General features: G+C 44.6%; 1 protein-coding gene across 2 annotated transcripts; it reads left to right on the top strand.

Moving 5' to 3' along the window:
* Nucleotides 1–504: 504 nt before the first annotated feature.
* On the top strand, nucleotides 505–26,221 carry POU2AF1 (POU class 2 homeobox associating factor 1). Of its 2 annotated transcripts, XM_056509674.1 has the most exons (12): nucleotides 505–710; nucleotides 7,644–7,771; nucleotides 8,444–8,486; nucleotides 8,563–8,834; nucleotides 11,782–12,038; nucleotides 15,430–15,535; nucleotides 17,665–17,811; nucleotides 20,397–20,448; nucleotides 20,900–21,066; nucleotides 21,384–21,500; nucleotides 23,985–24,149; nucleotides 24,366–26,221. In XM_056509674.1, exons 1-12 carry the CDS (start codon nucleotides 695–697, stop codon nucleotides 24,435–24,437), a joined length of 1,542 nt encoding a protein of 513 aa, XP_056365649.1. In that variant the 5' UTR covers nucleotides 505–694; the 3' UTR covers nucleotides 24,438–26,221. The 2 variants fall into 2 exon arrangements, with proteins under 2 accessions (XP_056365649.1, XP_056365650.1); XM_056509675.1 differs by lacking the exons at nucleotides 15,430–15,535; nucleotides 17,665–17,811; nucleotides 20,397–20,448; ... (2 more) ...; nucleotides 23,985–24,149; nucleotides 24,366–26,221 and having other exon boundaries at nucleotides 11,782–13,810.
* Nucleotides 26,222–26,844: the final 623 nt, after the last annotated feature.

The raw sequence follows: 26,844 nt of genomic DNA on the forward strand, positions 1-26,844 counted from the left end.
AATCCCAAAATCTCCCTGAAAGACCCTTTGGTGCTGTCCAACCTTTTGTCCCGATTTTGCAAATTTGTGGTGAAAATCCCAGGAGGGGCAGGTCCCAATTTTGGTTGTTCAAACCCATCTTGGTGACAACTTTTTAATGCAGAACATCTGCCAGGGCTGCCCTCAGTGGAGCTGCTGAGTGTGGGAAGGAGAAGGAGAAGAAAGAGGAGAAGGAGAAGAAAGAGAAGGAGGAAAAGGAGAAGGAGAAGAAAGAGAAAGAGAAGAAGGAGAAGAAAGAGAAGGAGGAGAAGGAGAAGAAAGAGGAGAAGGAGAAGAAAGAGAAGAAGGAGAAGGAAGAGGAGAAGGAGAAGGAGAAGAAAGAAGAGGAGAAGAAAGAGAAGGAGGAGAAGGAAAAGAAAGAGGAGAAGGAGAAGAAAGAGAAGGAGAAGAAGAAGAAGAAGAAGAAGAAGAAGAAGAAGAAGAAGAAGAAGAAGAAGAAGAAGAAGAAGAGAGCAAAGGGAAAATGTAGAAGTGGCTGTGGTTGCAGGGGTGATGATGTCACAGGGCTCAGCGGGAACACGGCGCTTTTAAAAAGCTGAAAGAAACATCCTGAGCCTCACTTGTCACATCCCCACCCAGCAGCCTCACACACACACACAGAGCTGAGTTATCCTCAGCCAGGAAGGGGGAAAAAAAAACTCCATCCCACCACAGAATGCACTGGCAAAAATGTAAGTGAGCTGTGATTTGCTTTTCCTACCTGCTGAGGGTGGTGAGGGATAAATCAGCAGAGAGTGGCAGGGAGGGGATGCTCAGGGGTGGCTCCAGAGAGGCCAGGGCTGAGGTGTGATGCTCATTTTCCAGCAGGGATATGAGCTCAGGGCTGCTTGGTTGGCTTTCATCACTATGAATCAAGTGGAAGACTATGATTCATAAAAACAATAACAGGATGCAGGTATTATATCAAAGGTTATGGTGGTTACATAGCAGAAAATTTTCCTTTTGAAAAGTGAAACCTGTGAGAAATCTTATTTCTGTGCCTTTCTTTTTGATATGTGCTTCTTTCAGCTAATTAAAAAAGATCAGGGACAAAGCAGTTGAGGGCAATACAGTTATGACTTTACAGGAAATCAGTTTTCTTGTTTTCAAGATAATCTCACTCCTCTGGGCCCACCTTTGCTGCTGTAGGTTACTGATCCTGCTCCAGGTAGGTGTTTGATTCTTGCAAGGTTTTCATTCTCACTCTTATCTCCATCATATCTCATTTGTCATCAGTGATGCTCATTTTGGCAGCTGTGCTGCCACCCCTTGCCTCTCCCCCTGCTGTTCCATTCACACAGAATGCACAACACACCTGAGTGGAAAAATTAATTTTTTAAACCCTTGCCAGTGACTTATCTGCCATTACTCATCTTTTTTTATCTCAGCTCCTAGGTTGTTTTACTGTGTGCCTTTGTGAGCTTGGAAATCCACTTCCTCTGGGGTTTTTTTCCTGCTTTCTTTCTTTTCAGCTGAACATTTGGGAAGCTCAAATGAGCATTTGGGAAGTTTAATTTGGATTTCCTCCTTCACCTTGAGCAGTTTTCAGAAGACATGGAAAAAACTGCAAGATGGTTACATCCAAATCCTGATTTTAATCTTCCATCTTGGAAGTCCCTGAATGGTTTATTTGGGTTGGTTTCTTTTTATTCCTGCAGTGACAAAGCAATGCTAACAACAATTGGCTAGGAGGAAATTTGGGAAGTCGGGAACTGGTTTTATTTTGCTTTTTTTCCTTTGACACTTGCAGGAATTACAAGTCAAATAATGTCAGTCATTCCCTGATGATAATTTGTAGGCAACTCCTGGCCAGAGTCTTGTTAATCCTTGAATCTCCCTATTTTTGTAGTGTTGTCAGAATTAATTTTTTCAGCATGGAGCTGTTGGAAGTCTGATCAATGCTGCTTTTTTTCCAGGCTGGCTTTGAACCAGGGGGGTTCTGGAGACCCCAGTGGGATCCCTGAGGTCAGGGCAGGTGTCCAGTGCCACACCCCGTGGGTTTTGGGGGAATTTGGAGTTCCCAGTGGCTGTGTGTCCCCTTTTGGTGTCACCTCTGTTTCCTGTCAGTGGGACCAGCTGACATTTCCTGCCCCACCTGCTCAGGCCACCTGGGACCCCACAGGGATGGAGGCAGAGGCAGCTCAGGTGACCTGGGAACTTTCCAAACTCAAACCCTGAGATTTGGCTCACGTGGTGCTGGTAACACCAAAATTTTGGGTTCAATCCCAGTGTGGGCCCTTCACCCCAGAGTGGATGATGCTGGTGGGTCAGAACATTCTGTGAAAACCCAAAAGGGAGACAAGAGCTCTGCCCAGGACATTTCTCAGGGAGGTTTCCTGCTCCTGCAGGGGACATTTCAGAAACCTGGGAGCCCTCACTGCCATGGCCAGAGGCTCAGCTGTGCAGAACATTTTGGGAATTGCTGGCTGGGATTCCCTGCGGGCTGGGGATGTTCCCTCAGGACTCCTGAGCAGGACTGGGCTCCCAAAACCTCCCCTCCCACAGCCAGAAGTGACTGGTGGGGGCTCCCCAGGATTCTGCTGAAGGGGAGCAGGCTGGGAAATTCATGGGCAGCACCAGCTATTTCCTCTCCATTTTTTTTTGTTGTCACTCCACTGTGAATTTTTTTAAACAGCCCTTCCATACTCGCGGTTTGTGCTCTGAAAATCCTGAAAGCAGCTGGGGCTCGATGACCTCAAAGGTCTTTTCCAGCCTAGTTAATTCGAATTCTGCAGGAATTTCCTATTTGGGTGCTGGTTTTTCCTGTTCTCATGGGGTTTTTTTTTGGGTGTTTCAGTCACGGGCAGAGATTGAGCTTGAGAGATGTGAGTTCACACCTCTGCAAATCCCTTCCCAGAGGATTTTAAAGTGGATGGAGAAGCTCCTCTGCCCAGGACAGGTGTGGGGCTGCCCTCAGCCACCCTGAAAGTATCAACCAGTGAGGCTGAGAGGTGAAACTGCCCCTTCTGCAAAGAGAATTTTGGTAAAACCCCGCCAGGAGCAGAGGGGCAGCACAAAAGCTGAGCCCATCCATGCTGTGCAAAGCAGGTGTCAAACTCTCCAAATGACCACAATTCGATGGAAAGCTTGCATTACTAAAATGGAAAGAGTATTATGGGCTGGGAGGAATGAGGACCTGAGGGTGAGACTTAAGGTTAAAGACACTTTCTGTCTATCTCAGCTTCCCCTTTGCTCTTATTCTGAAACAGAGAATTTTTAGTGGCCCTCACCACTACATCCAACTCTCATTTGGCACCTGAAAGTTTTATTTTTTTAATTAGAATCACCAGAGCAGCAGGGGTTAGCCAGCATTTTGTGTCTCCCTTTGATTTTGGTTCCTATCCAATTGGAAAAATCAAAAATCCACTCTGTGTTTGTTCATCTGCAAGACCTTCCTTGTGTGGGAACAAAATGTAGGCTCTCCACTCATTTAGATCCTTTAAGGTGTGAAGGAAATAGTTTTTAAAGGACATTTATCAAAACATTCCAGGGCACATGGATTTGCCAGAACCCAAAGCTAGTTCAATTCCTGGAAAAATCTTCCAACACCTGAAAATGAAAATATTGGCCACAAATCTAAAATATTCTTTTGTCAAATTAATATTTCACTGACTTTGGTGGTTATAATGCAGACCTGGCCAAAGATGAATCTGAGGTGTTGGTCAGCAGGTGAAATATTGAGGCTGAATTATGCCCAGGACCTTGCTGAGCTCATTTTCTTGTGCTCAGCAGAAATTTTTTTGCCCCTGCTCTGAGCTGGGGTTGTTTTAAAGCAGATTCTCTGCCCAGATCTTTGGTGGGTGCTTTGCATGGCCAAAAATCTTTCCTGAATTCCCCACCCCTAATGCACTGAACAGGATAAATAATATTCCTCTCCAGCCCAATTTTCTTCAAACTTCCAGGGAAATTTGGGTTGTGTCAAAAGCACAAAAAAAGCTGCATGTCCCTCCCCAGCCCTCAAAACCTGGGGATTTGGGATTCAGAATCCTTTGGAAAATATCATGAAACAATAAATGGCCAGATGGAACTCAGATAAAAAATTTCTGAGTTGTTCCATGGTTTATTTGGCACTGATGAGGTTTTTTTATTCTCAGGACCAGCCAGAGAATTATCAGGTGTTAATTAATTTAGAGCAGGTGCAGGGAGCTGGTGCTCACCAGCCACCCCAGCCTGTGGCCACCAACACACCTGGTTCAGATGGATCCTGGCAGGAAAAAAATGAATTTTTATTTCCAGGGGTTTGGAATTGCAAGTGGGTCGTGCCAGTGTTTCACCTTTAACTGTTGGCTGGATCAATTAAAATATTAATTAAAAACAGGATATGCCCTGAAGGGTGCTGAGGATAGGACTGGAGCTCTGATTTTGGGCAATTGTGATATCACTCTTTGGGATTTTGGGCAATTAAAAGCATTTCAGTGCTTTGCTCCCCTACCCTGCACTGACCACAAAGCAGAGATAAAGATCACCCTGTTTTGTTGGGTTTTTTTGGTTTTTTTTTTGAGGGAAACTCTGTAATTAACCAGGAAATAAGGACAGGATCATGACCAATGTTGAGTCCCTTGCAATGGGCATGGATGTAAAAAGGTTTTGATTTGACTCTAAGCACACAAGCCTATGAAATGAAGCCTCTTTCTTCTTTTTATTAGCCAAAGTTCACTGTGCCTGATAAAAATGTGATTTGCTCTCCAATATCCAAGCCATTTGCTAATTGAAATCTAAATTTCCCTTGTTATTTGCAGTCAGCGATTGCTTTTTGGTGTTACTGCAAACAAGAGAAACTATTGTGTTTCTTTTCCATTATTTATTCCACTGGAGGGGTGAAAGGAGGGGAAAAAAAAAAAAAAAAAAAAAAAAAGGAAAGCTGTTTGCAGTGTTAACAGTATGATAAGATTTTCAGTGAGGAAAATGGTAGAAAATACAATTTTAATGAGTTAAAGAGATGTTGTGAGCACTGAAATCATCTGCAGGGGGGTGGGAGCTGAGTGACACTCCTGCAGCAGGGGATTTCAACCCAAAATCTGCCTGCTGGGAAACGGCTGTGCCTTGGCTGGGGGGCTGAAACCGAGCTGGGGATGGTGTGTGGAGGGCAGAGCTGCTGGGGGGAAGTTCAGAGATGTGAAACCTCCACGCTCGGCTGCCTGCCCCTTCCAGCAGCTGCTCTTCCCTCCCCTCCAGCCAGAATGTAGGGCAGCATGGAGATTTTGAATTTTTTTCACATGTTTTCTGTGCCTGGATGGATGTTTTGATAAGGTTCTGTATCTGCACTAACGGAGGGTGACACATCTCAAGGAATTTTTTGGATGCTCCAGGGCTGAGAATCCATCCTGTGCTGCTGGCCCCTGACTTTGGAGCCATTTGGTGCCTTTCCAGCAGCTCTGCTGCCACTTCCCAGCTTTGCTCACAAGTCTTTGTGGACTTCCAGCAAACAGCTCAGTGATAACATTGATGGAGGGGCTGAGCACAGGGGAGCAGCCTGGCCAAAGCACTGACAGGAAATTTGGGTTTGGATCCCTTCTCTTCTTTCTTGGAGATGTCTCAAACTGTCCCAGCTTGGCAGGGCAGGTGCAGATCCCAACCATGGAATTGAATTGCTGAGACAAGCCAGGACACTGCTGCTACTCCTTTAATTTTACTGACTGGAACAGGCTCTCATGGCTAAAATTCAAATATAACAGAATCTCGCTCCAAGCAACTTCATAGTTTGTTAAAACCTTTGTATAAGGATGAGTAAATGCAGGTTCTTCCTTTACAAAGAGATTTTAATTGCCATTATTGCTCCAAATGCTGATATTTGTGCCTTTAGCTCGATGAGGAATTGCACCCAAAGCCCCAAAGTCATTTTGCTGTGGTCTGTCTGTGCTGCTCAGACCCCACACACCCCTGAGCAGTGGAAAAGCAGCTGTGCTCACATTATTTTTATTTCTGGAGGTCAGCTTGGGGGAACCGAAATATGATCTGCAGACTTTTGGTTTTTAAAATCTTTTTTTTCTCTTTATTTTTTTTTTTTCTTTTTGGGGTTACTCTGCTTGCACCGGAAATTCTGAATAGGTATATTTGTCAGCTTTTACAGTAAATTTCTTCTTTCCCATCCCCCAAACCTGGAGCCAGAAACCACCATCCTTCCCCACCCTAATTCTGCAGGGAGGCCCTTTGGTGATTTGGGGATGAGATACTCCCCAAAATTTTCATTTCTGTCCCTCAAGCAGCTCTGGCAGAGCTCAGATTTGTGGAGTTTGATGTTTTCACTCAGCACCAAGAACACCAGAACTCTTTATTATTTGCACTCAAATAAATTAATGCCAATTAAATTTAAAAAGCAAAACTGTATTAAAAGCCTTTGTGGATGCTTGTATGGAGACTTAAAGAACATTTATTCTCTTTTAAAATTTCATTTTGAAAGCCACAGGGAATGCAAAAAACCTGATTTAAAGAGCCACAAAGGATGTCCAGAGAAAGCAAAGGTAGATCAAGCAAAGGCTGGAAAATCATCTTTGCTTCAACTACCTTTTAAAAGTAAAATATTTCCTTAATGTGCATAACAAAGGCAACAGTTCAGTGCATAAATGGAGCTCTGTCTGGTCCTAAAAGGATTTATAGTGATCAATCAAGATTTCATAATTAAATTATGTATCATGAGTTAATAAAGGAGCCAAGCTGAAGGGAAAAAAGTCTTTTTAAAAAGAAATTAGAGCAGAGATGTTAATTCTGTTGAGTAGTTCTTGAGGTGATTGCTGCATTTAGAACTCCATTTTTCTCCCCCCAGGAAGGTGCAACAGAAACATCTCAGTGTGCACAGAATTAAATGATTCATACTAAATAAATTCATCTAAATAAACCCTGCCGGGGTGGAATAATGGCTTCAAATTCAGATTGGAGCTGGATACCCACCTGCCCTCCAAGCCAAAGGCAATTTTTAAAAATGGCAAATTTATCAATTAGTGTGTTTGCACAAGGAAAGGGGCAGGCAGCCACCCCTGGTATCAGCAGCTTTGATATCCCTGCTTCCCTCTGCTATCAACCCCTCAAACACTGCAGGTAAAATATGAGCTGTTAATGCTGCCCCTGGCAGGAAAGTGCTTCCCCTGCTCTGGGAGAGGCTTTGGGGCTGCCTGCAAACCTCCCTCTTCAGAATGGAGCAGAATTCATGGCTGTGAGCTGGGAGGGATTTGGTTGTAGGTCTGGGATGTGTTGTCACTTTTTATCAACCTCCTGAGCAAAAATTTAAAATCATGGGACTGAAATACAGCTCTGGGCTAGGATGGGACTTCAGCACCTGCCTGGTCTCAAAATAAGATATTTAAATCCAACTAATGATGTTTAAATAGTTTTCCAAGTGAGGATGCTTTCCTAATTTTGTTTTTTCTTCTGCCTAAACAGTGAATCTATTTCTCTTAAATATCTAATCTCTGCTTTTTTATGTTCCTGCCTGGCCAGCAATTCTGGTGTGTCACCTTTTGGGTTTATTTGGTCTGATTTTCCTTTTGGGAGTGTGTAAAGCTACTCTGCAGTGGCACTGAGAGACACAAAGGAAAGGAAGAATAAAATAAAAGTTTTCCTGGTACAGCCACCAGGCTGCTGTAAGAAAAATAAATGTTACATAAATTTTAATTTATTTTTTTCTTCAGCTTCTGGCCCAGAGCAGCAGCCACAGCCTCGCCCCTACCAAGGAGTCAGAGTGAAGGAGCCAGTGAAGGAGCTGCTGAAGAGGAAAAGGGGAAATATCCAAAATTCCAGTGCAGCTGCAGCCACAACGGTAGGGAAAAAACAACAGGAGGAAAATTCTCCTTCAGGAGCTCAGTGATTGCCCAGCCCCAGCAATACCCTGCCAAAAAAAAAAAAAACCTTTGGATCCCTAAAGCAGCCTGGCAATGCCATCAATGTCTCTTTAGCTGGGGTGGTTTAATGTGCTGAGCACCTTCCTTCACTCATGGAGAGGGAAAAGTGCTTTGAGCTTGGCAGGATCTGATCCCCAGGCACTGAAAGTGGCTTGGAAAGGAGGCAGCTTGTCCAGGAGTCCCAAAGGGACCATCCAGAGCCACCCCTGCCTGTTTGCTGCTGATTTAAACATCTCAAGGTCCCCCTGAGCTGAGGGGCCACTGTGGGTGTTTGGGGTGTGTGTCCTGGCTGCCAGCTTCAGTTCAGGCAGAATCCAGGCCCTGACATTGATAATCAGCTTGGATGATGCTCTGTGCTTCTCTCAGTGATTGGATTTACTGCTGATGGGCTTTGTGCTTCTCTGAGCAATTTCATTTACTGCTGATGGGCTTTGTGCTTCTCTGAGCAATTTCATTTACTGCTGCTGGGCTTTGTTCTTCTCTGAGCGATTTCATTTACTGCTGATGGGCTTTGTGCTTCTCTGAGCAATTTCATTTACTGCTGATGGGCTTCACCTCTGATTTTTATTTTTTTTTCTCCTCTCTTCCAGGTGGTTTTGCCCCACCAGCCAGTCCCTTCCTACTCCCCCATGGGTAATGTATCCCTGCTGTGTGTGCCTCACATTGAGCGCTGTGCCGAGCTGCCCTTTAACCCTCTCCTGTTTTCCAGGCCAGCCCTGCATTGAGGTGGACGCTGCTGGCCCTGCCCTGCCCGGCCCAGAGGAAGGAGCTGTGGCCTCTGGGTGGATTTCCCAGCCCTCTGGCAGCTCCCTGCAGCCCCTGGCTCAGTGGAGCCCTTACCCTGAGCTGGTGGCCCACGAGGCTGGCAGCTGTCCCTGCACTGCAGATATGTTCGTGCAGCCCGTGTGCCCCAGCTACACCCTGGTGGGACCCTCCCCTGTGCTCACCTACACTTCCCAGCCTCTCATCACCAATTTTGCAGTAAGTCAAAAGCACCATGCTGGAAATGTTGTTAATTCTCACCTTCTAGCAAGAGCTGTGGGGTGTTAATCTAATTTATTTATTTACTGCTGCGCTGTGTGTCTTTGCATCCATGCCATGTAGTTTCCTGGGCAAAAAGTTGGGAATCAGGCAAAATTTATAACCTTTTCCAGCTCTCTTCACTTTTCCAGACTGAGCAGGGATTTTCACTCTTTATTTCCAAGTTTAAAGCAAAAAAGGAATGTCACTGGGGTTCCAGGAAATGCATTGATCAGCTGAGGCAGGAAGGATGACTTGGCAATAAATTTCTCAGGAGATGCTGTTAAAGGATAAAAGAGCAAGGTCAAAATATGTAAAGATAGCAGAATATTTGGCTTCAGGCCAGACAAAATCTGCCTGGCTGACACAAGATGATGTGGTGCACTTCAGAGGGGAAGGGCAGAGAGTTCTCAGGCAGCTGATTTTCCATTCCCTGGCTCAGTGTGGCTGCTCAGCAGAGCCACAGATCCCCCAAAGGCCATTCCTGTGTCCTTGTGGCCCTTGTGCTGGGTTTGGGATGTGGCTCTGCTTGGGGAGCAGCCACAAAGAGCCCTTCCCCAGCTAGAAGATTGTCTCATTTTGCTGTATTTCTGTCCCATCTGGGTGACTGTCTCATTTTCTGTATTTCTGCCCCCTTCCCCAGCTGGAAGATTGTCTCATTTTGCTGTATTTCTGTCCCAGCTGGCAGATTGTCTCAATTTTTGGTATGTCTGTTCCCTGTCCCATCAGGCTGCTTCTTGCATTTTTTTTTTGTATTTCTGTCCCTTGTCCCAGCTAGCAGACTGTATCACTTTTTGGTATTTCTGTCCCTTGTCCCATCAGCCTGTTTGTCTCATATTTTGGTATTTCTGTCCCTGTCCCATCAGGCTGATTGTCTATTTTACTGTATATCTGTCCCCTGTCCCACCAGGCTGTTAGTCTCATATTTTAGTATTTCTGTCCCTGTCCCATCAGGCTGTTATTCTCATATTTTGGTATTTCTGTTCCTGTCCCACCAGGCTGTTCCCCTCACCTCTCCCCTCTCTGTCCCTTTCCCAGCTAGCAGACTGTATCATTTTTTGGTATCTATGTCCCTGTCCCAGCAGGCTGTTATTCTCATATTTTGGTATCTCTGTCTCCTGTCCCACCAGGCTGATTGTCTCATATTTTAGTATGTCTGTCCCTATCCCATCAGGCTGTTATTCTCATATTTTAGCATCTCTGCCCCATCAGGCTGCTCCCTCACCCTCCCTTCTTTGTCTCTGTCCCATCAGGCTGTTATTCTCATATTTTAGTATGTCTGTCTCTGTCCCAGCAGGCTGTTCCCCTCACCTGTCCCCTCTCTGTCCCCTATCCCACCAGGCTGTTATTCTCATGTTTTGGTAGCTCTGTCCCTGTCCCATCAGGCTGTTATTCTCATATTTTGGTATCTCTATCCCACCAGTCTGTTATTCTCATGTTTTAGCTCTCGGTCCCATCAGACTGTTTTAACTCTATGCCCCATCAGGCTGTTATTCTCATATTTTAGTATCTCTGTCCCTGTCCCACCAGTCTGTTATTCTCATGTTTTAGCTCTCTGCCCCATCAGGCTGCTCCCTCACCCTCTCCTCTCTGTCCCTGTCCCATCAGGCTGTTATTCTCATGTTTTAGCTCTCTGCCCCATCGGTCTGTTATTCTCATGTTTTAGCTCTCTATCCCATCAGTCTGTTATTCTCATGTTTTAGCTCTCTGCCCATCGGTCTGTTATTCTCATGTTTTAGCTCTCTGCCCCATCAGTCTGTTATTCTCATGTTTTAGCTCTCTGCCCATCAAGTCTGTTATTCTCATGTTTTAGCTCTCTGCCCATCGGGCTGTTATTCTCATGTTTTAGCATCTCTGCCCCATCAGTCTGTTATTCTCATGTTTTAGCTCTCTGTCCCATCGGTCTGTTATTCTCATGTTTTAGCTCTCTGCCCATCGGTCTGTTATTCTCATGTTTTAGCTCTCTATCCCATCAGTCTGTTATTCTCATGTTTTAGCTCTCTGCCCAGCAGTCTGTTATTCTCATGTTTTAGCTCTCCTTCCCATCGGTCTGTTATTCTCATGTTTTAGCTCTCTGCCCCATCAGTCTGTTATTCTCATGTTTTAGCTCTCTGCCCATCGGTCTGTTATTCTCATGTTTTAGCTCTCTGCCCATCGGTCTGTTATTCTCATGTTTTAGCTCTCTGCCCAGCAGTCTGTTATTCTCATGTTTTAGCTCTCCTTCCCATCGGTCTGTTATTCTCATGTTTTAGCTCTCTGCCCCATCAGTCTGTTATTCTCATGTTTTAGCTCTCTGCCCATCGGGCTGTTATTCTCATGTTTTAGCTCTCTGCCCCATCAGTCTGTTATTCTCATGTTTTAGCTCTCTGCCCATCGGGCTGTTATTCTCCTGTTTTAGCTCTCTGCCCAGCAGTCTGTTATTCTCATGTTTTAGCTCTCTGCCCAGCAGTCTGTTATTCTCATGTTTTAGCTCTCTGCCCATCGGGCTGTTATTCTCATGTTTTAGCTCTCTGCCCATCAGTCTGTTATTCTCATGTTTTAGCTCTCTGCCCATCAGTCTGTTATTCTCATGTTTTAGCTCTCCTTCCCATCGGTCTGTTATTCTCATGTTTTAGCTCTCTATCCCAGCAGTCTGTTATTCTCATGTTTTAGCTCTCTATCCCAGCAGTCTGTTATTCTCATGTTTTAGCTCTCTAGCCCATCAGTCTGTTATTCTCATGTTTTAGCTCTCTGCCCATCGGTCTGTTATTCTCACTCTCTCCCATCAGTCTGTTATTCTCATGTTTTAGCTCTCTGCCCATCGGGCTGTTATTCTCATGTTTTAGCTCTCTATCCCAGCAGTCTGTTATTCTCCTGTTTTAGCTCTCTGCCCATCGGGCTGCTCCCTCACCCCTCTCTGTCCCCCCAGCCCCGCAGCGCGCCCCCGGCCGCGGTGCCGCCGCTGGAGGTGCCGGAGCCGCAGCCGCCGCTGCCGTTCTTCCCCTGGGCACAGCCGCTGCCAGCCCTGCCGTACCCTGCAGCCTCCTCCTCCTTCCCCGGGGCCCAGCTGCTGCCCGTGCCCGTCTCCGTCCCCGAGCCAGCCCCGCAGGAGCTGGAGGATGCCCGCAGAGCCATCGGCGCGCTGCCCATCGAGAAGCTGCTGCTGGAAGATGAAGACAATGATACGTACGTGTTAAGCCATGCTCTGTCTGTCGAAGGGCTCTAGGTTGCACATCTGGAGCCTCAGCTGCTCCAGCCAGCGCCTCGGTGGGGTTTGGGGAGGGAGGAGAAGTGGGTGGGGTGGGAATTTTAGCGCGCCGTGGTTTTGGGGGAAGTTTGCTTTGTGCTGGTGCTCTGCTCCTCCAGGCAGCTCTGGATGCTCAGCACCACCACAAGGTGATTTTCACCCTCAGAATGACAGATTCCAGTGTAGCCACAGCCAGCTGGAGCATTTGGTGAGGGTACAATCGCCTCTAAATATTGGCAAACCCATTTCAATGGGGCTGCTTTGGTGTAAATTCCTAGTTTGTGTATTTTTGATCTGTCCAGGGAGGAACTCCCACCAGATATAGAAAACATCGGGGGGCCTAAATTGACATTTTTCTCTCCTAAATTTTACTATTCCTTTGGAAATCAGGCAAAGGTGAAGCGTAGCTTTGTTCTCCAGCTAGGTGCAGCAGTTTGAAAACAAAGCTGAGCTGAATGCCAGAGCAGTCAGAGATCCCTTGTGCAGAGCAGGAATTCACACCAGGCTGTCCCTGGGAGCTCTCACCTGTCTGCCCCTGGAGCCCAGCCCTGCAGGGTGGAGCTGTGGGTTTGGGGTTGTGTTTTTAGCTGCAGAGGGGTTTGGGGCTCTGAAATACCCAAATTTGAGATGTGTGGGGCTGAGGTAGTGGCTGGCTGGTAACGCTGCCAGGGGACAGGTCCTGTCCCACTGAAGTTTTTGGGATTTCTGTCTCAGCCAGGACTGCAGTTCATGGCTCTGGATCAGGAGATCATGGAGCAGACAGGGATTTCCCAGAATCTGGGCTCAGCCCAACAAGGGATCCACGGCATTACTGTTATTTGGCAATATTTTCACTTTTCTGTAGTGTTTGAGTGTGGAGCAGGTGATGTGCTGAGCCAGGCAACTTTAGTGAGCTCTCCTTGGGAAGTTCCCCAAGCTGCACACGAATCCTTTATGGCTTTCTGATTTTCTTCCCTGGAGAATGAGCAGCTTCACTTTTCCCTCTGATACAACTGCAAATATTTTGGTTGAGGCTCAGGACTGCCATGCCACAGGAGATACATCCCCTTGAACCCTGTTTATTGTTTTCTGGACAAACAAGAGGCTCTTGGCTGGTGAACACAATTTCTCTGGGTTTTTCTGCTTTCTAAAGCCCAGGATTTTTAGATGATTTTATTATTTCCAAGACTAACTGTAAAATAATTTATTGTACTCTTACCTGGAGTCCAGTTGCCACCCAATATTTCAAGTGGCCTTACAGCCTGGGTGAGGTTTGAAAACTCAAATTGAAGGTCTTAAAGACTTTCCAAGAGTATTTTTTTATTGAATATGGACAAATGAGGAAGACACAAGCACTAGATCATGTAAGTGATCATGAAGTTGTTGGAAAAGAGCAGGAGCTGAGGTTTGCATTGAAATTAGTGGCTTATATTTGCAGAAAAACCCAGCAAAGAAATTAATTCAGAGGAGCTTAATTCACCACTGCTTCCCCCAGTTTGACCCAGTTCAGAGATGTTCCCGAGGTGGAGCTGGGATAAAGCAGTTGTGAATCAGGCCTGTGGTTGCTCTGATTGCTTTTCAATTCCTTTCACTCCAATGTATGTAAATTCTGTGTGTGAACATAAAACAAAGATGAAACTGTTTCATCATTTCTTTCTGGGTTGTTCTGGTTAGAAAAAAAGACAAATTCTTCTTCTTTTTTTTTTTTCCAATAAAGATCTACAGTAACTTTGCTATGCCTAGAGTGTTTTATTTCCTATCCTCAAGCACTGGTTTAACAATCAATTAGTTGAATAATAAATGTACAGGCTAGAACCAGAGATTAGCTGTCAGACTTTGTGCTAATTTTACACATTAAGCAGACTAAGAAGGAATTCCATGATCCAGCTGTGGCCTGGAGGCATTTCCTGCAGTTCAGCTTCAATCACTCTTATCCTCTCCTGGCACCCTTGGGGATGTGTGGGTGTGCAGCCACAGCTAATGCTGAGCTTGACTGAAAATCAGATTAGCCAGAAAATTGTATTTCCACTTCCTGAAATTGCAAGGGGTACAAAATTGCCAGAGGAGAGAAACAACTGCCCACCACCACCAAATGTTTCTGGCTGGAGCAGAGTGAAGCCAGGGCTGTGCTGGGGTGATCTCCTCCTGTTTTAAGGGGTTGGAATTTTTAAGGGGTTGGAATTTCCTTCAAGTTGGACCTGGGGGAATGGAAGTGGCTCCAACCAGAGCCAGGAGACCAAAGTGAAGCAGAGAAGAATTTTCCCCATCACTGAGGGCCATCCATGGGCTGTGACAACTTGTGCAAAATATAAGGACAGTGTGCCTCTCTTGTGATAGAAATTAGAGTTTAACAGGTTGATATAACATAAATATATCAATGAACGAATTTAACAGGTTGATCTGTTACAAATATATCAATTGGGGAGTTTAATAGGTTGATATATCACAAATATATCCATTAGGGGGTTTAACAGGTTGATATATCACAAGTATATCAATTAGGGAGTTTAACAGGTTGATATATCACAAATATATCAATTAGGGATTTAACAGGTTGCTATATTACAAATTTATCAATTAAGGAATTGAACAGGTTGATATATCACAAATTTATCAATAAGGGAATTTAACAGGTTGCTATATTACAAATTTATCAATTGTGGAGTTTAACAGGTGGATATACTACAAATTTATCAATTAAGGAATTGAACAGGTTGATATATCACAAATATATCGATTAAGGAATTGAACAGGTTGATATATCACAAATTTATCAATTAGGTAGTTTAACAGGTTGCTATATTACAAATTTATCAATTAGGTAGTTTAACAGGTGGATATATTACAAATATATCCATTAGGGGGTTTAACAGGTGGATATATTACAAATTTATCAATTAGGGAGTTTAACAGGTGGATGTATTACAAATTTATCAATTAAGGAATTGAACAGGCTGATCAATTACAAATACATTAATTGGGGAGTAGTTGTTGCCCCCATGCTGAGGTTTCACCAACACACCCAGAACCCTATCACCCCAAAAAGTGATTCACACCCACAATTCCCCCAGCTGGGAATTGTGGAGGACTTTGCCACCTCCCAGTGGTGAATCCCAGCTGGAGGAAAGTGCTGAATGGGAAGGAGGCAGCTCAGGAGAGCTGGGGGCTCCTGGACACTGCAGCTGGCTGAGGTAGGAATTCCCCGTGGGAACGGGAGATTTTTGGGGCTCATTGCACGGATTTGTGGAGCTCTGGCTGTGAAACCCCACAAGTGGTGATGCTGCCCCGCGAGGTTCTGAGCAGCGTGGTCCGTGCTCCATCAGTGACGGGTGTCTTTATTTGCTGTCTTAGAATTCTGCACATTTCTGCAGCGAAAGGGCTGCGGGCTCAGACGCTGGCAGCTGCAGAGCGCATGAGGGCCCTGAGGAGGCTGGATGCCAAGGAGCACAGAGGAAAGGTAAAAAGGTTTTGGGGTGGGAACAGCCTTGGGGTGACTGGCAGAGAGATTTCCTATAAAACCCACTCGGGGCAGGGCATGAGCAGGAATTAGGAGGGATGAGAATGAACCCGTTTTTTCTGCAGTCATTCATGGAGTGATGTGGTCCAGCAAAATATTTGTGTGCTGGCATCATCCTCCAAGGATGAAGGTTTTATGGCCGGCTGATTTGTTCTGTACCTGATGCAATCAGGGTTTAAAAAATGCTGGGTTTGGGTTGTTATCCAAATTTTCCCAGAGGGAAATGGAAAATGTCCCATCTCGTGGTGCCATGTGGGATTCCAAACCATCCTGAGTGCTGTGCTCATCCCTGGCACCACAGCCCTTGGGATCCCAGCCAGCCCCTTCCCCACTCCTTCTTTTCCACCAGCAGCTGCTGCCTTAGAAAAAAATAGAAAATATATTTTATATTTTTCATATATTTATAATCCCCCAATTCTTTAGTGTAGAGCTCCTGTCTGCTCCTGTTCTCCCATTTTATTCAGATAAAACAATTTCTCTAGGCCTGGAACTCAAGGACACCTCATTTTATACTGAAAAGTGTAAACAAAAGTGAGTTGGGAAGGGAGCAAACTGGGGTTAATTACTTCATTACCTGAAACTTTAATTGGAGGATTAACCCCTTGATATATAAATGGACCAAATTATATCTGTCTGAAAAACTTGTGACCATCATCCATCCTGGCTGTAGCTTTTGGCTGCCCAAGGTGTAGCTATTGAAGGCATTTAATACTTTATTATTTTTTTTAAATTTATCCACTTTTATTCTCTTTATCCACTTTTATTCTCTTTATCCACTTTTTTCTCTTTATCCCATTTTATTATCTTTATACAATTTTATTCTTTTTATCCAATTTTATTATATTTATCCAATTTTATTCTCTTTATACAGTTTTATTCTCTTTATACAGTTTTATTCTCTTTATCCCATTTTATTATCTTTATACAATTTTATTCTTTTTATCCAATTTTATTATATTTATCCAATTTTATTATATTTATCAAATTTTAACCTCTTTATACAATTTTATTCTTTATCCAGTTGTATTGTCTTTATCCAATTTTATTGTCTTTATCCACTTTTATTCTCTTTATCCAATTTTATTCTCTTTGTACAATTTTATTATCTTTATATAATTTTATTCTTTATCCAATTTCATTATATTTATCCACTTTTATTCTCTTTATCCACTTTTATTCTCTTTATCCACTTTTATTCTCTTTATCCAATTTTATTAAATTTATCCAATTTTATTCTCTTTATACAATTTTATTCTCTTTATACAATTTTATTTATCCAATTTTATTATATTTATCAAATTTTAATCTCTTTATCCACTTTTATTCTCTTTATACACTTTTATTCTCTTTATACAATTTTGTTCTTTATCCACTTTTATTCTCTTTATCCAATTTTATTCTCTTTATCCAATTTTATTAAATTTATCCAATTTTATTACATTTATCCACCTTTATTCTCTTTATGCAATTTTATTCTTTATACAATTTTATTATATTTATCCAATTTTATTATATTTATCAAATTTTAATCTCTATCCACTTCTATTCCCTCTATCCACTTCTATTCCCTCTATCCACTTCTATTCTCTTTATCCAATTTTATTCTCTTTATCCAATTTTAGTCTCTTTATCCAATTTTATTATATTTATACAATTTTATTCTTTATCCAATGTTATTATATTTATCCAATGCTATTATATTTATCCAATTTTACTCTCTTTACCCACTTTTATTCTCTTTATCCAATTTTATTATATTTATACAATTTTATTCTTTATCCAATGTTATTATATTTATCCAATGCTATTATATTTATCCCCTTTTACTCTCTTTACCCCCTTTTACTCTCTTTACCCACTTTTATTCTCTTTATCCAATTTTAGTCTCTTTATCCAATTTTATTATATTTATACAATTTTATTCTTTATCCAATGTTATTATATTTATCCAATTTTAATCTCTTTACCCCCTTTTACTCTCTTTACCCACTTTTATTCTCTTATCCTTGCCCAGCCTCTGCTGGGCTCTCCCTGAGCTGCTCTCAGAGCTGTGTGTGCTGCTCCTGCAGACTCCCCTGCTGGTGGCTGTCACTGCCAGGCAGGCAGCGATCGTCCACGACCTGATCCAGGCAGGAGCAGATGTCAACGCTGTGGACAACAAAGGACAGACAGCTCTACACCTGGCTGCAACATATGGCTACCCCCAGGTCCTCCAGGTAGGAGAAGTTTTATGGTTTTAATTGCTGGTGGTGTAAAAGCACAATAAAGTGTTGGTGTTGTGTCTCGAGGTAAAGGCAAGGTCTCGGTGAGAGATGGAGCCTGGGCAGCTCCTCCTGTCAGGAGTTGGATTCCCAGATGTGCCTGACCCCCAGTGCTCTGAGGCACCATCTCTGTGGGGTTATCTTAAATCAGCAAAGCAGTCAATAGTTAAAAGGGTTATTTATTACAAAGCACATCAGTCTCAAAAGGCACAGAGAAAAGCAATGGCAAGAGCAGATGGCTAAAAGCCCTGGCAAAAGCCAAAGGCTAAAATCCCCAGCTCTCCCCAATACAAACTCTGATACAGGATTTTTCCAACAAGCAAAGACACAAACTCACAGCACCACTGCTTAACCTGTTAGAATTCCAGTTTTTAACACTCCAGGTTACATATAGACCATGCATACAATCTGTCTTGTTCTATCTGAAAAATATCAGCAATATTCTTATGTCTCTGTTATGTCTAAGCACTGCCTGCAACTGTGGTCCTGGAGCCTGTACTGAAAATATCAGCATGTTTCAACCTTCACTAGAACTCACACTGCTACTGTGGAATCTAAACCTTTCACTTACTAAAAGCTCACCCTAAAACTCACTGACTTACTTCTACTTAAATGTCTATTTTATGTGTGAGAGGCTCAATGCACTTCAATCCATCCACAGGTTTAATTCAATCCCTGCACTCTGATTCCTCCCTGAAGAATTCAGAGAGACCCCTGGCTCAGAGTGGGTTTTATTCCTGTTTCAGGGCTGCACTTGCAGCCTGCTGTTACAGAGGAAAATTTAGTGGAGGGAAAGAAATCATTTCAGCAGATCACAGCTCTAAATGTGCAGTCCCCAGCGTGGTTCAGCATTGAGGGCATTCCCCAGGCAGGAGGAGTGAGGAGAGTGAGCTCCAAATCCAGGGTGAAACCCCTGCCTGAGGTCACTGCCACCCACACAGGAACAAAAAATTGTGTCCAGACTCAAGGCAGCAGAAGAGAGATGAGATGTGACCCTGCAGACAGGGACACCCTTCAAAGTGAGGCACATTTTTCAGATTTTCCTTCAAAACCTGGCTTAGCTGAGCAAATCTTGGCTTCCCTGTTGATGGATTTCTCTGCAAACAAGGACTGCACCTCAGCTCTGTGCCAGCCCTGAACTGCAAATTAACACTTTAAACCAGGTGCTGTGGGAATTTTGGGAAGGGATTCCACAGCAGGGCTTAACACCCTGTGAGCTTAAAAACTTCACTATTGGCCAGAAATTAATAAAAATTTAATTGTATTGAAATGATATATATTTATAATGAAATGGATTAAAAAAAGGTGTCTTGGGCTGAGCACAGGCAGGGTTTGGTGGCCCTGCAGGGCTCCTTGAGGGCAGGGGACAGGCTGTGCCCCTGGTTAATGTGTAACACGGCCAGTTCTCTGGAAAACAGGTGCTGCCTTCAGGAGGAAAAAATGTTTGCACCCAGATGATGCCAACAAAGCCTCTCAGAGAGCCCCGTGGTGCTTTGGATTGCAGGGTTCCTTTGTTTGGTTTTTCTTTTGTGGTTTTTTGTTGTTTTTTTTTTTTTTTTTGCCTCGACATAAAAAGGGAAAACGGGCAGAGACTCGCTCCTCCATGTGATCAGAGTCATGAAAGGTTTTATGATCTATTTGTTTATTTTATTAGTGTTTTTTTTTTTTTTTCTAATGGATTAACTATCTAATCTCTAATAAACACCTCAGAGCTAGCTGTCAATATTTGATCTGGAGATATTTTATTTTTGTTAGAAGGAGATAAGTCCAGCCCTAACCGTTCTGGGTGATCTTTCAGTGGGAGGATTCTGTCCTGAGCTCCTCTGACTTGACACTGATGAGTCACTGCAAAAATTCTCAGCCATTAATGTGAACAACTTGCTCCATACAACCAAAAGAAAGAAATAAATCCTCTGTAATAATACAGACAAGGAGATACTTAACTCCATCCTGTTAAATCTATATATTTTTTTTTTATTTTAAAGAGTTTTCAAGTTTTGATTCTCTGCTAAATCCCAGACATTCTCATCTCCAGATCACAATTCCTGGTGTCTCTGTACCCTCACTGCCACAAGCTGAGGGTTTAACTTCACACCCTGCTGCACACTGAAAACAAAAAGTAAATAAATCCAGCCTGAGAATTGTCAGTGTTGGCAAACTCTTAGGCCATAAAGTTCTGTCAAGAAGAGATTTTCATTTGTCCTTGTCAAGGCTCACTCAGAATAAACATGTACTGGTGTTATTGGTGTCTCTGCCTAATCCAGGGTGAAAGTGAGACTGGCACTCCTGAGCTGAATTTACTGCTCTGAATGAGAGTCTGAAAGGATAATTAGGTGGGAGTTAGGAAACCAGGGAGTGTGATCACCTTGAATGTCCCTGTTGGGAACATTCACTGAATCTGGAATCAAATCATGGCTTTGTTTGTACTTAAATTGTCATTATCTGGTGGTGTTTGATTTTACATTGTGTTACCTTTGGCTGATTTTGGCTTGCACAGTGTTCTGCTGAACTAAAATTCTGCTTTTCTCTGTTGCCTCCAGGTTATCCTGTCACTGGGTTTCCCTCTGGATTTGGAAATGAAGGATTTTGAAGGTAAAAACCTTTTGCACAGGTGGTGTGAAAACCTGTGTTGGGTATTTCATTGCATTGGGTTTTGGGGATGTGCTGAGGGAGAGAAACTTGTGTCTGTGCACTCAAATGCCACAAAATTCAGAGGTGCTGATGGCTCAGGGGGGGATTCATTGGAACTAAACCGAGCTGGAATGCCCCAAAAAGTGTCCATAGAGCCAGAGAAGAAACCTGAGAAGGGCTTGTGCCTCAACAACACCTGCATAGACTGAAGGAACGATTGAATGAATGATTGAATGAATGATTGAATGAGTGATTGAATGAGTGATTGAATGAAATATTGAATGAATGGTTGAATAAATGGTTGATTGACTGATTGATTGAATGGCTGCTCTCTGTGCCTGCCCTGCCTCCTCTCTGCACATCAGTATTTTCCTGGCACTGTCCCCACCTCCATCCCATTTTTCCTTTCCAGGCCATACCCCTCTCCACTGTGCTGTCCTGGCCCACAACACCTTGCTGAGGGATCAGGGCAGCCAGGCCCTGGCAGAGGAGCAGCACAGGGAGCTCCAGCAGCAGAGCAGGGAGCTGGAATCCTGCATCCACCTCCTGGTGCAGAGCGGAGCCTCCATCTACAGCCGGGTGAGGACGGGCTGGTTATCCCGGGTTTCCCTGGGAATTCTTCCCCTTTGGGAGCTCAAAACACAGAACTGGAGAAGGAAAGAGCTGCTGGCACAAGGGCCAAGCCTGCTCTCCTCCCAGAGGATTGCTGGCAGGGGTTCCTGAAGCTGACACTGGGCACTCAGAGGGTCACTGGAGGGAGGGAGATGCTCCCCACCAGCTGGGATACCTCTGATTGATTTATGGGATATCTCCAGCCTGTCCTGCAGCACGTTTCTCATTTGGCTTGCTGTTTTTTTGTTTTTTTTTTAATATTCTTTTTGTCTGTTTTTAAATAGGATGTGAAAAGCAACAAGACAGTTCTTCATTACACGGTGCAGGATGGGAACGTCTCCCTGCTCAGGTACTTCCTGGAGCTGAACGCTTTCAAGTCCAAGGATTTTGTCAACAGCAAGGTAATTTTTGTCAACAGAGGTTTCTTTTACAGAGGGAAAGGGCAAAAGTTGCGAATCTGAACTTCTTTTCAACCCCAAACTGCATTTTCCAGTAAACAGCCAATTCAGCAGGAGAGCAGCACCTGGCCTGAACTCTGAAAAGCAGGAGATGAAGAATGAGAAGGAGATAAGCAGGGAGGAGGAAGAACATGGGAAAAGGTTGCTTGAGGAGGAACATGAACTTTAGATTAGGCTGAGGATTGAGAAAACAGCCCTGCAGTGATGCAAGGTTTGACAGCAGTGTGACAGGGAGGTGGCACTTTAGGGCAGCCAGGTATTGATTCATCTCTGTGTCAAATGTGGCATCAGAGGAAGGACAAAGTTCCTGTTTCTGTCAAGGGACATGGGGATTCTTTCTGCTTTGTGATGTTATTTGCAGATTTTTCTGGCACAGCCATCCCTAGGTTGGGTAAAGGAAGTGGAAACCTCACACCTCACCTGGCAGCAGATCCTGAGCAGTGATTTTCTTCATCCCAAAGAAAAATCCTGACATTCCTGGGAGCCTCAGCAATGTCCCAGCAGCCAGAGCTTTGACTCTGCCCATCTCAGCAGATTTTGGGTGCTCTGTCCTTCCCTTTTGAGGAAGGGGACAAGGCTGGGGGATCCCTGGTTTTTAATTCAGCAGTCTCAGCCTTGCTTGTGCTCCCCAGATTTTGTGTCCCTCAGGAAGGAACCGAATTTCTCTGTCAAAGCTGCTTCACTTTTTCTACCCCTCCAGGTTTCTGTTGGGCTGCAGAAAACATATTTTGGGTTGTGTATGTGGCTGATGGCGCCGAGCTGGTGCTTCCTGCCCAGTGGAGGGATTTTCACTGCATTCTTTGTGTATCTTTAAAGACCCCTCAGGCAGGTGGGAGCCTGTCCAGGACAGCCTCTGTTGTCTCTTGATCACAATCCTGTGATAGCATCACTTGGAGTCTTCAGTCTTGCTCCTGAGCTGTCTGGGGCAGGGAGAAATTTTGGCTTTTTCAGCTCTTCAAAGCATGAAGGAGACAAGGAAACAGCCATGGTTGGGTTTCCCTGGCTCAGCCACTGCTTCTGCTTTGTCTCATCCAAATCTTCTTCCATGACATTTTCACAATGAGAAAAACATTGAAGCCTTGGAGGTGATTTTCACCTGGAGGATTCCTGGAGCCCACTTTGTCTCAAATAAGATCTGTTAAAGTCAACCTGAGGCTTCAAGGTCAGTTCTTGTCAGATTGCCTCATTATCTTAGCCCATGCCTGGATTTGGAAGCTCTCAACTGCAGATCTTTCCATTTTAACAAGAAATCCTGTAAAGAGCTTGTAACCATCCCTTGATTTTCTGGGATAATAAACTCGACAAGGATCTGCTTGTTCAGGCCTTGTAAAACAAGCCTTGTCTGAGAAAAACCATTAAAATTCTGCCATTTTATTTTCTGCTTCACTTCTCCCTGACATCTCAGTGGTTAACAGGACCTGAAAAATCACATTTTCCTATTTAACATTCTAACAACTGGAATATTAATACAGGCTGCAATTTGTGCCCAACCATCCCAATGTCATGATTGTTTCTGAGAGAAAAAAAAAAAACAACCAAGCAGCTGCCTTAATGAGAGTCCTGCAGACTAAAAATACCTCTCCTTGTGCTTTTGTTTATCAGTTTTTTCTCATTTGCAGCCGTTACCAGTCATACCTGAGCAGACAGGGCACAGATTTTGACACGGTCTGGTGGCACCAGAGCTTCTGCAGAACCCTCCAGCCATGCCTGGCTTCACAGGCAGCTCTGTCCTCCCTGTGCAAATCCCCAATCTGTGCTTGACCTTGGGGATTTCCATCTTCCTGGTGTTTGGAAGGGTTGGAAAAGGAGGCACAGATGGTGGGCAACAGTGTGATGGGTTTGGTTTATAATCCAATTTATTGGTTTCCAGTGAAATATTTCCATGCCTGTTACAGCCTTCTCTTATTCCAGTAACTCCCCAGGTCTCTGTTTCCATGAGGGTGTGATTTAGGGGTGATTTCAGAGCAGTTTTAGGATTTCAGAGCAATCTTGCATGAGGCTATGATTTAGGAGGTGATTTCAGAACAGTTTTAGGGAGGATTTTAAAGCAATCATACATGAGGGTGTGATGTAGGGGTGATTTCAGAGCAGTTTTAGGATTTCAGAGCAATCATACTTGAGGGTGTGATTTCAGGGGAATTTCAACTTCCTGCTTCAGGGCTATTTATCACCTACACCCAAAGCATCAAAGCCCCCCAGTTTGTGGTGTTCTAGCAAAGAAAAAAATCTGAATCCACAACCCTCCTCCTGCCTGGGAGAAACAGAGCAGAGATCCTCCCTCACCTCCTGATGACAAATCCCATGAGGATTCTTCTGTCATTTCACATCTCCATTTCTAGGATGGTTCTGGAGATTCTGGCACAGCTCACCAGGGGGTTTATCTGGGTTTTTCACTCCCTTTTTTTTTCCCCCTTCATCCTGCTTTAGGCCCATGGCAACACAGCCCTGCACATGGCAGCTGCTTTGCCTGGTGACAAGAACCAGCAGGAAATCATCCAGCTGCTCCTGGAGCACGGGGCTGACCCCAGCATCAGGAATTTGGACAATGACCAGCCAATCCACATGGCCCCTCCTGGAAAAGCTGGGGATCAGGTATGGGATCCTCACTGCTGCTCTCCCCAAACTCACCTGCACACTCCAAGGCTGGCTGGGTTGTGATTGCAGGTATAAAAATATTCCTGAATATTTGGGTGTTTATTTAGTTGCACATGTACAGGTAAGTAATTGTGTGAATGTTTTGGGTGGCTCAGGTGGTGCTTGAATGGTTGAATGGCTCAGATGTTCCTGAAATTCCACATTTTTTGGCAGGTCAGGCATTTGCTGAAGAAAGGGAAAGTCACACCTGCATTCAACTCCTGCCGCAGAAATGCCAGATCCTGAGTTAACTGCAATTTATGGAATGGCTTCAGCTCCAGCTTCTGCCTCCTGTAAAAACTGTGAGGGGGGTTCTGCAGCACATCCCTGCTCCTCCAGGCTGAACCCAGGTGGGGTGAGAGTGTCTCTCCACCTGTGGCCACGAGCAGCACGTCAGACAGCAGAAGATGAGCTTCCAAATGGCCAAAAACTCGACTTGGGTAGCAGAGAATGTGAATAAACCTCCAGCAAGGAGGTGAGCAAATCAAATGGCTGCTACATAAATAAGTAAATATTCCAAATAAGTTCAAGGCACAGCCAAGCTTTGGTTTGGGAGCAGAGGTGACAGAGCACAAGGTGAGAGTTTGGCTGTAAATGTTGAGAAATGCTGCTCTGAGGGAGCAGAGGGACTGCTGGAAATGCTGCAGCCCAGTCCATCCAACCCAACCCAATCCAACCCAACCCAAACCAACCCAACCCAACCTAATCCAATCCAACCAGCCCAATCCAACCAACCCAAAACAGTCCAATCCAACCAAACCAATCCAATCCAAACCAAACCAACCCAATCCAATCCAACCAACCCAACCCATTCCAATCCAACCCATCCCAGTGCAGTCCAATCCAACCCAATCCATTCCAATCCAACCCAACCCAGTGCAGTCCAATCCAATCCAAACCAACCCAACCAAACCCAATCCAACCCAATCAAACCCAATCCAACCCAACCCATCCCATTCCAATCCAAACCAACCCAACCAACCCAGCCCAGTGCAGTCCAACCCAACCCATTCCAACCCAACCCATTCCAACCCAATCCAACTCAACCCAACCCATTCCAACCCAACCCATTCCAACCCAACCCATTCCAACCCAATCCAACTCAACCCAACCCAATCCAACCCAATCCAACCAAACCCAACCCAACCCAAGTCTCCAGCCCTGGTACACAGAGCAGCTCTGGAAGCCCCTCAGGTGGGGACTGAGCCCTCCCCTGTGTGGGACAGAGAATTCCTTGGGGTCTCCAGCAGCTTTTAGGGCAGCAAACCCCTGTGGCTGTGTGCCTGGTCAGGGTGCAAGGGCGAGCTCTCCTGCCCCCATTCCCACCTGAGGGGGGTTTAACAGGTTCTTTTCAGCGTTTCTGTGAAATGCTTTGTGAATTGCTGTGCAATCACCGACTCTGCTGGGCAGTGACTGGAGGTCAGAGCCTGGCTGAGGCTGTCCCATCCTCAGGGCTCACTCTGAGCTGCATTTTGCTGGGTTCTCAGTGGGCACAGGTGCAGGAAGAGCAGAGAGATGAAGGGCAGGGCTCTTAAATCTCTGCAGCCGCTTCCTTGAGCAGCCCCTGGCTGCCTCAGTGGGATTTCCTGAGGCACTGGAGTGTTTCAACAACTGACACGAACAAAAGCTCTTAAGAAATGCAAAGATCTCGATTTTCCAGCCCTCCTCTCTGCTGTTGGGCCATTGCCTCCCACTACAGGTATCTACACAGAAGCAGACGTGTATTTGCATGTGTTTGCATAAATTTTCATGTATCTGAGCAAAAGCCTTGGAAGGATGTCACAGGGAGACCTGAATGGAGTGAGAACTGAATCAGTGGGTTAGTACCGTGTGTCAAGGCAAAATGATGGAGAAAATATCAAATTCTGGCACCTGCCAGCAGCAGAACTGTCAAACTGTGAGCAGCACGTGAAAATGTAAAAAGCTTTTTGCCATCTCAAAATTTCTGTGAGGTGACTGAGGTCCTTTGGCAGCGAGTGAAAAAAAAATACAGGAGCTTTCATTCCTAGAGTGGTTTTTTTTCTTTATGGTGTTGGGGTTTCACACAGAGCAGTGTCAATGGGAGCCTGGAATCATCACCACCTCCAGAATATCAGGGAAATATAATTTTAGGAGACGAATGTGGCTCCATTGGAGCATCCCCTGGCAGCTGATGGATGAGGTTTGCAGTGGGAAGAGCCCAGGATTGCTCCTCTCTGTGCTCAGCTTCCCAAAGCTCAGCTCAGCTCAGCTCAGCTCTGAAAGAGCCACAATCCACAGGCTGCTCCTGTTGCCTTTGGCCTGGAGCCACCAGACTGTTGGAAGCTGCTGCTTCCCCCTGTGTGTGAAACAATTTTCCATTTCCCTTTCTCAATTCCTGGCCTGGCTGTGAAGAAAATCACTTTTAAGGCTCCAACCTGCCCTGGGTTTCTTCTGTACCGGGGTGAATTTCACGGATTTAAGCAGTTCACAGTTCACCCCTCAATTTTTTATTGCTCTTTCAGGGGAAATGTAACTTCTCTCAGCTCAGCATTGCTGGCAGCGTGTGTTATCCCTTTATTTGCACAGTTTATCTCTTCCGACCTGTGGCTTTGGATAAGTTGCTAATAACAAAGGCTCGTTATCACCAAACAAACGTTCTGAAGTGGCACCATAGAAAAGCTGTCAGTCGGTT

This window comes from Oenanthe melanoleuca, chromosome 24 (genome assembly GCF_029582105.1).
Source record: "Oenanthe melanoleuca isolate GR-GAL-2019-014 chromosome 24, OMel1.0, whole genome shotgun sequence".
Lineage (NCBI taxonomy): Eukaryota > Metazoa > Chordata > Aves > Passeriformes > Muscicapidae > Oenanthe > Oenanthe melanoleuca.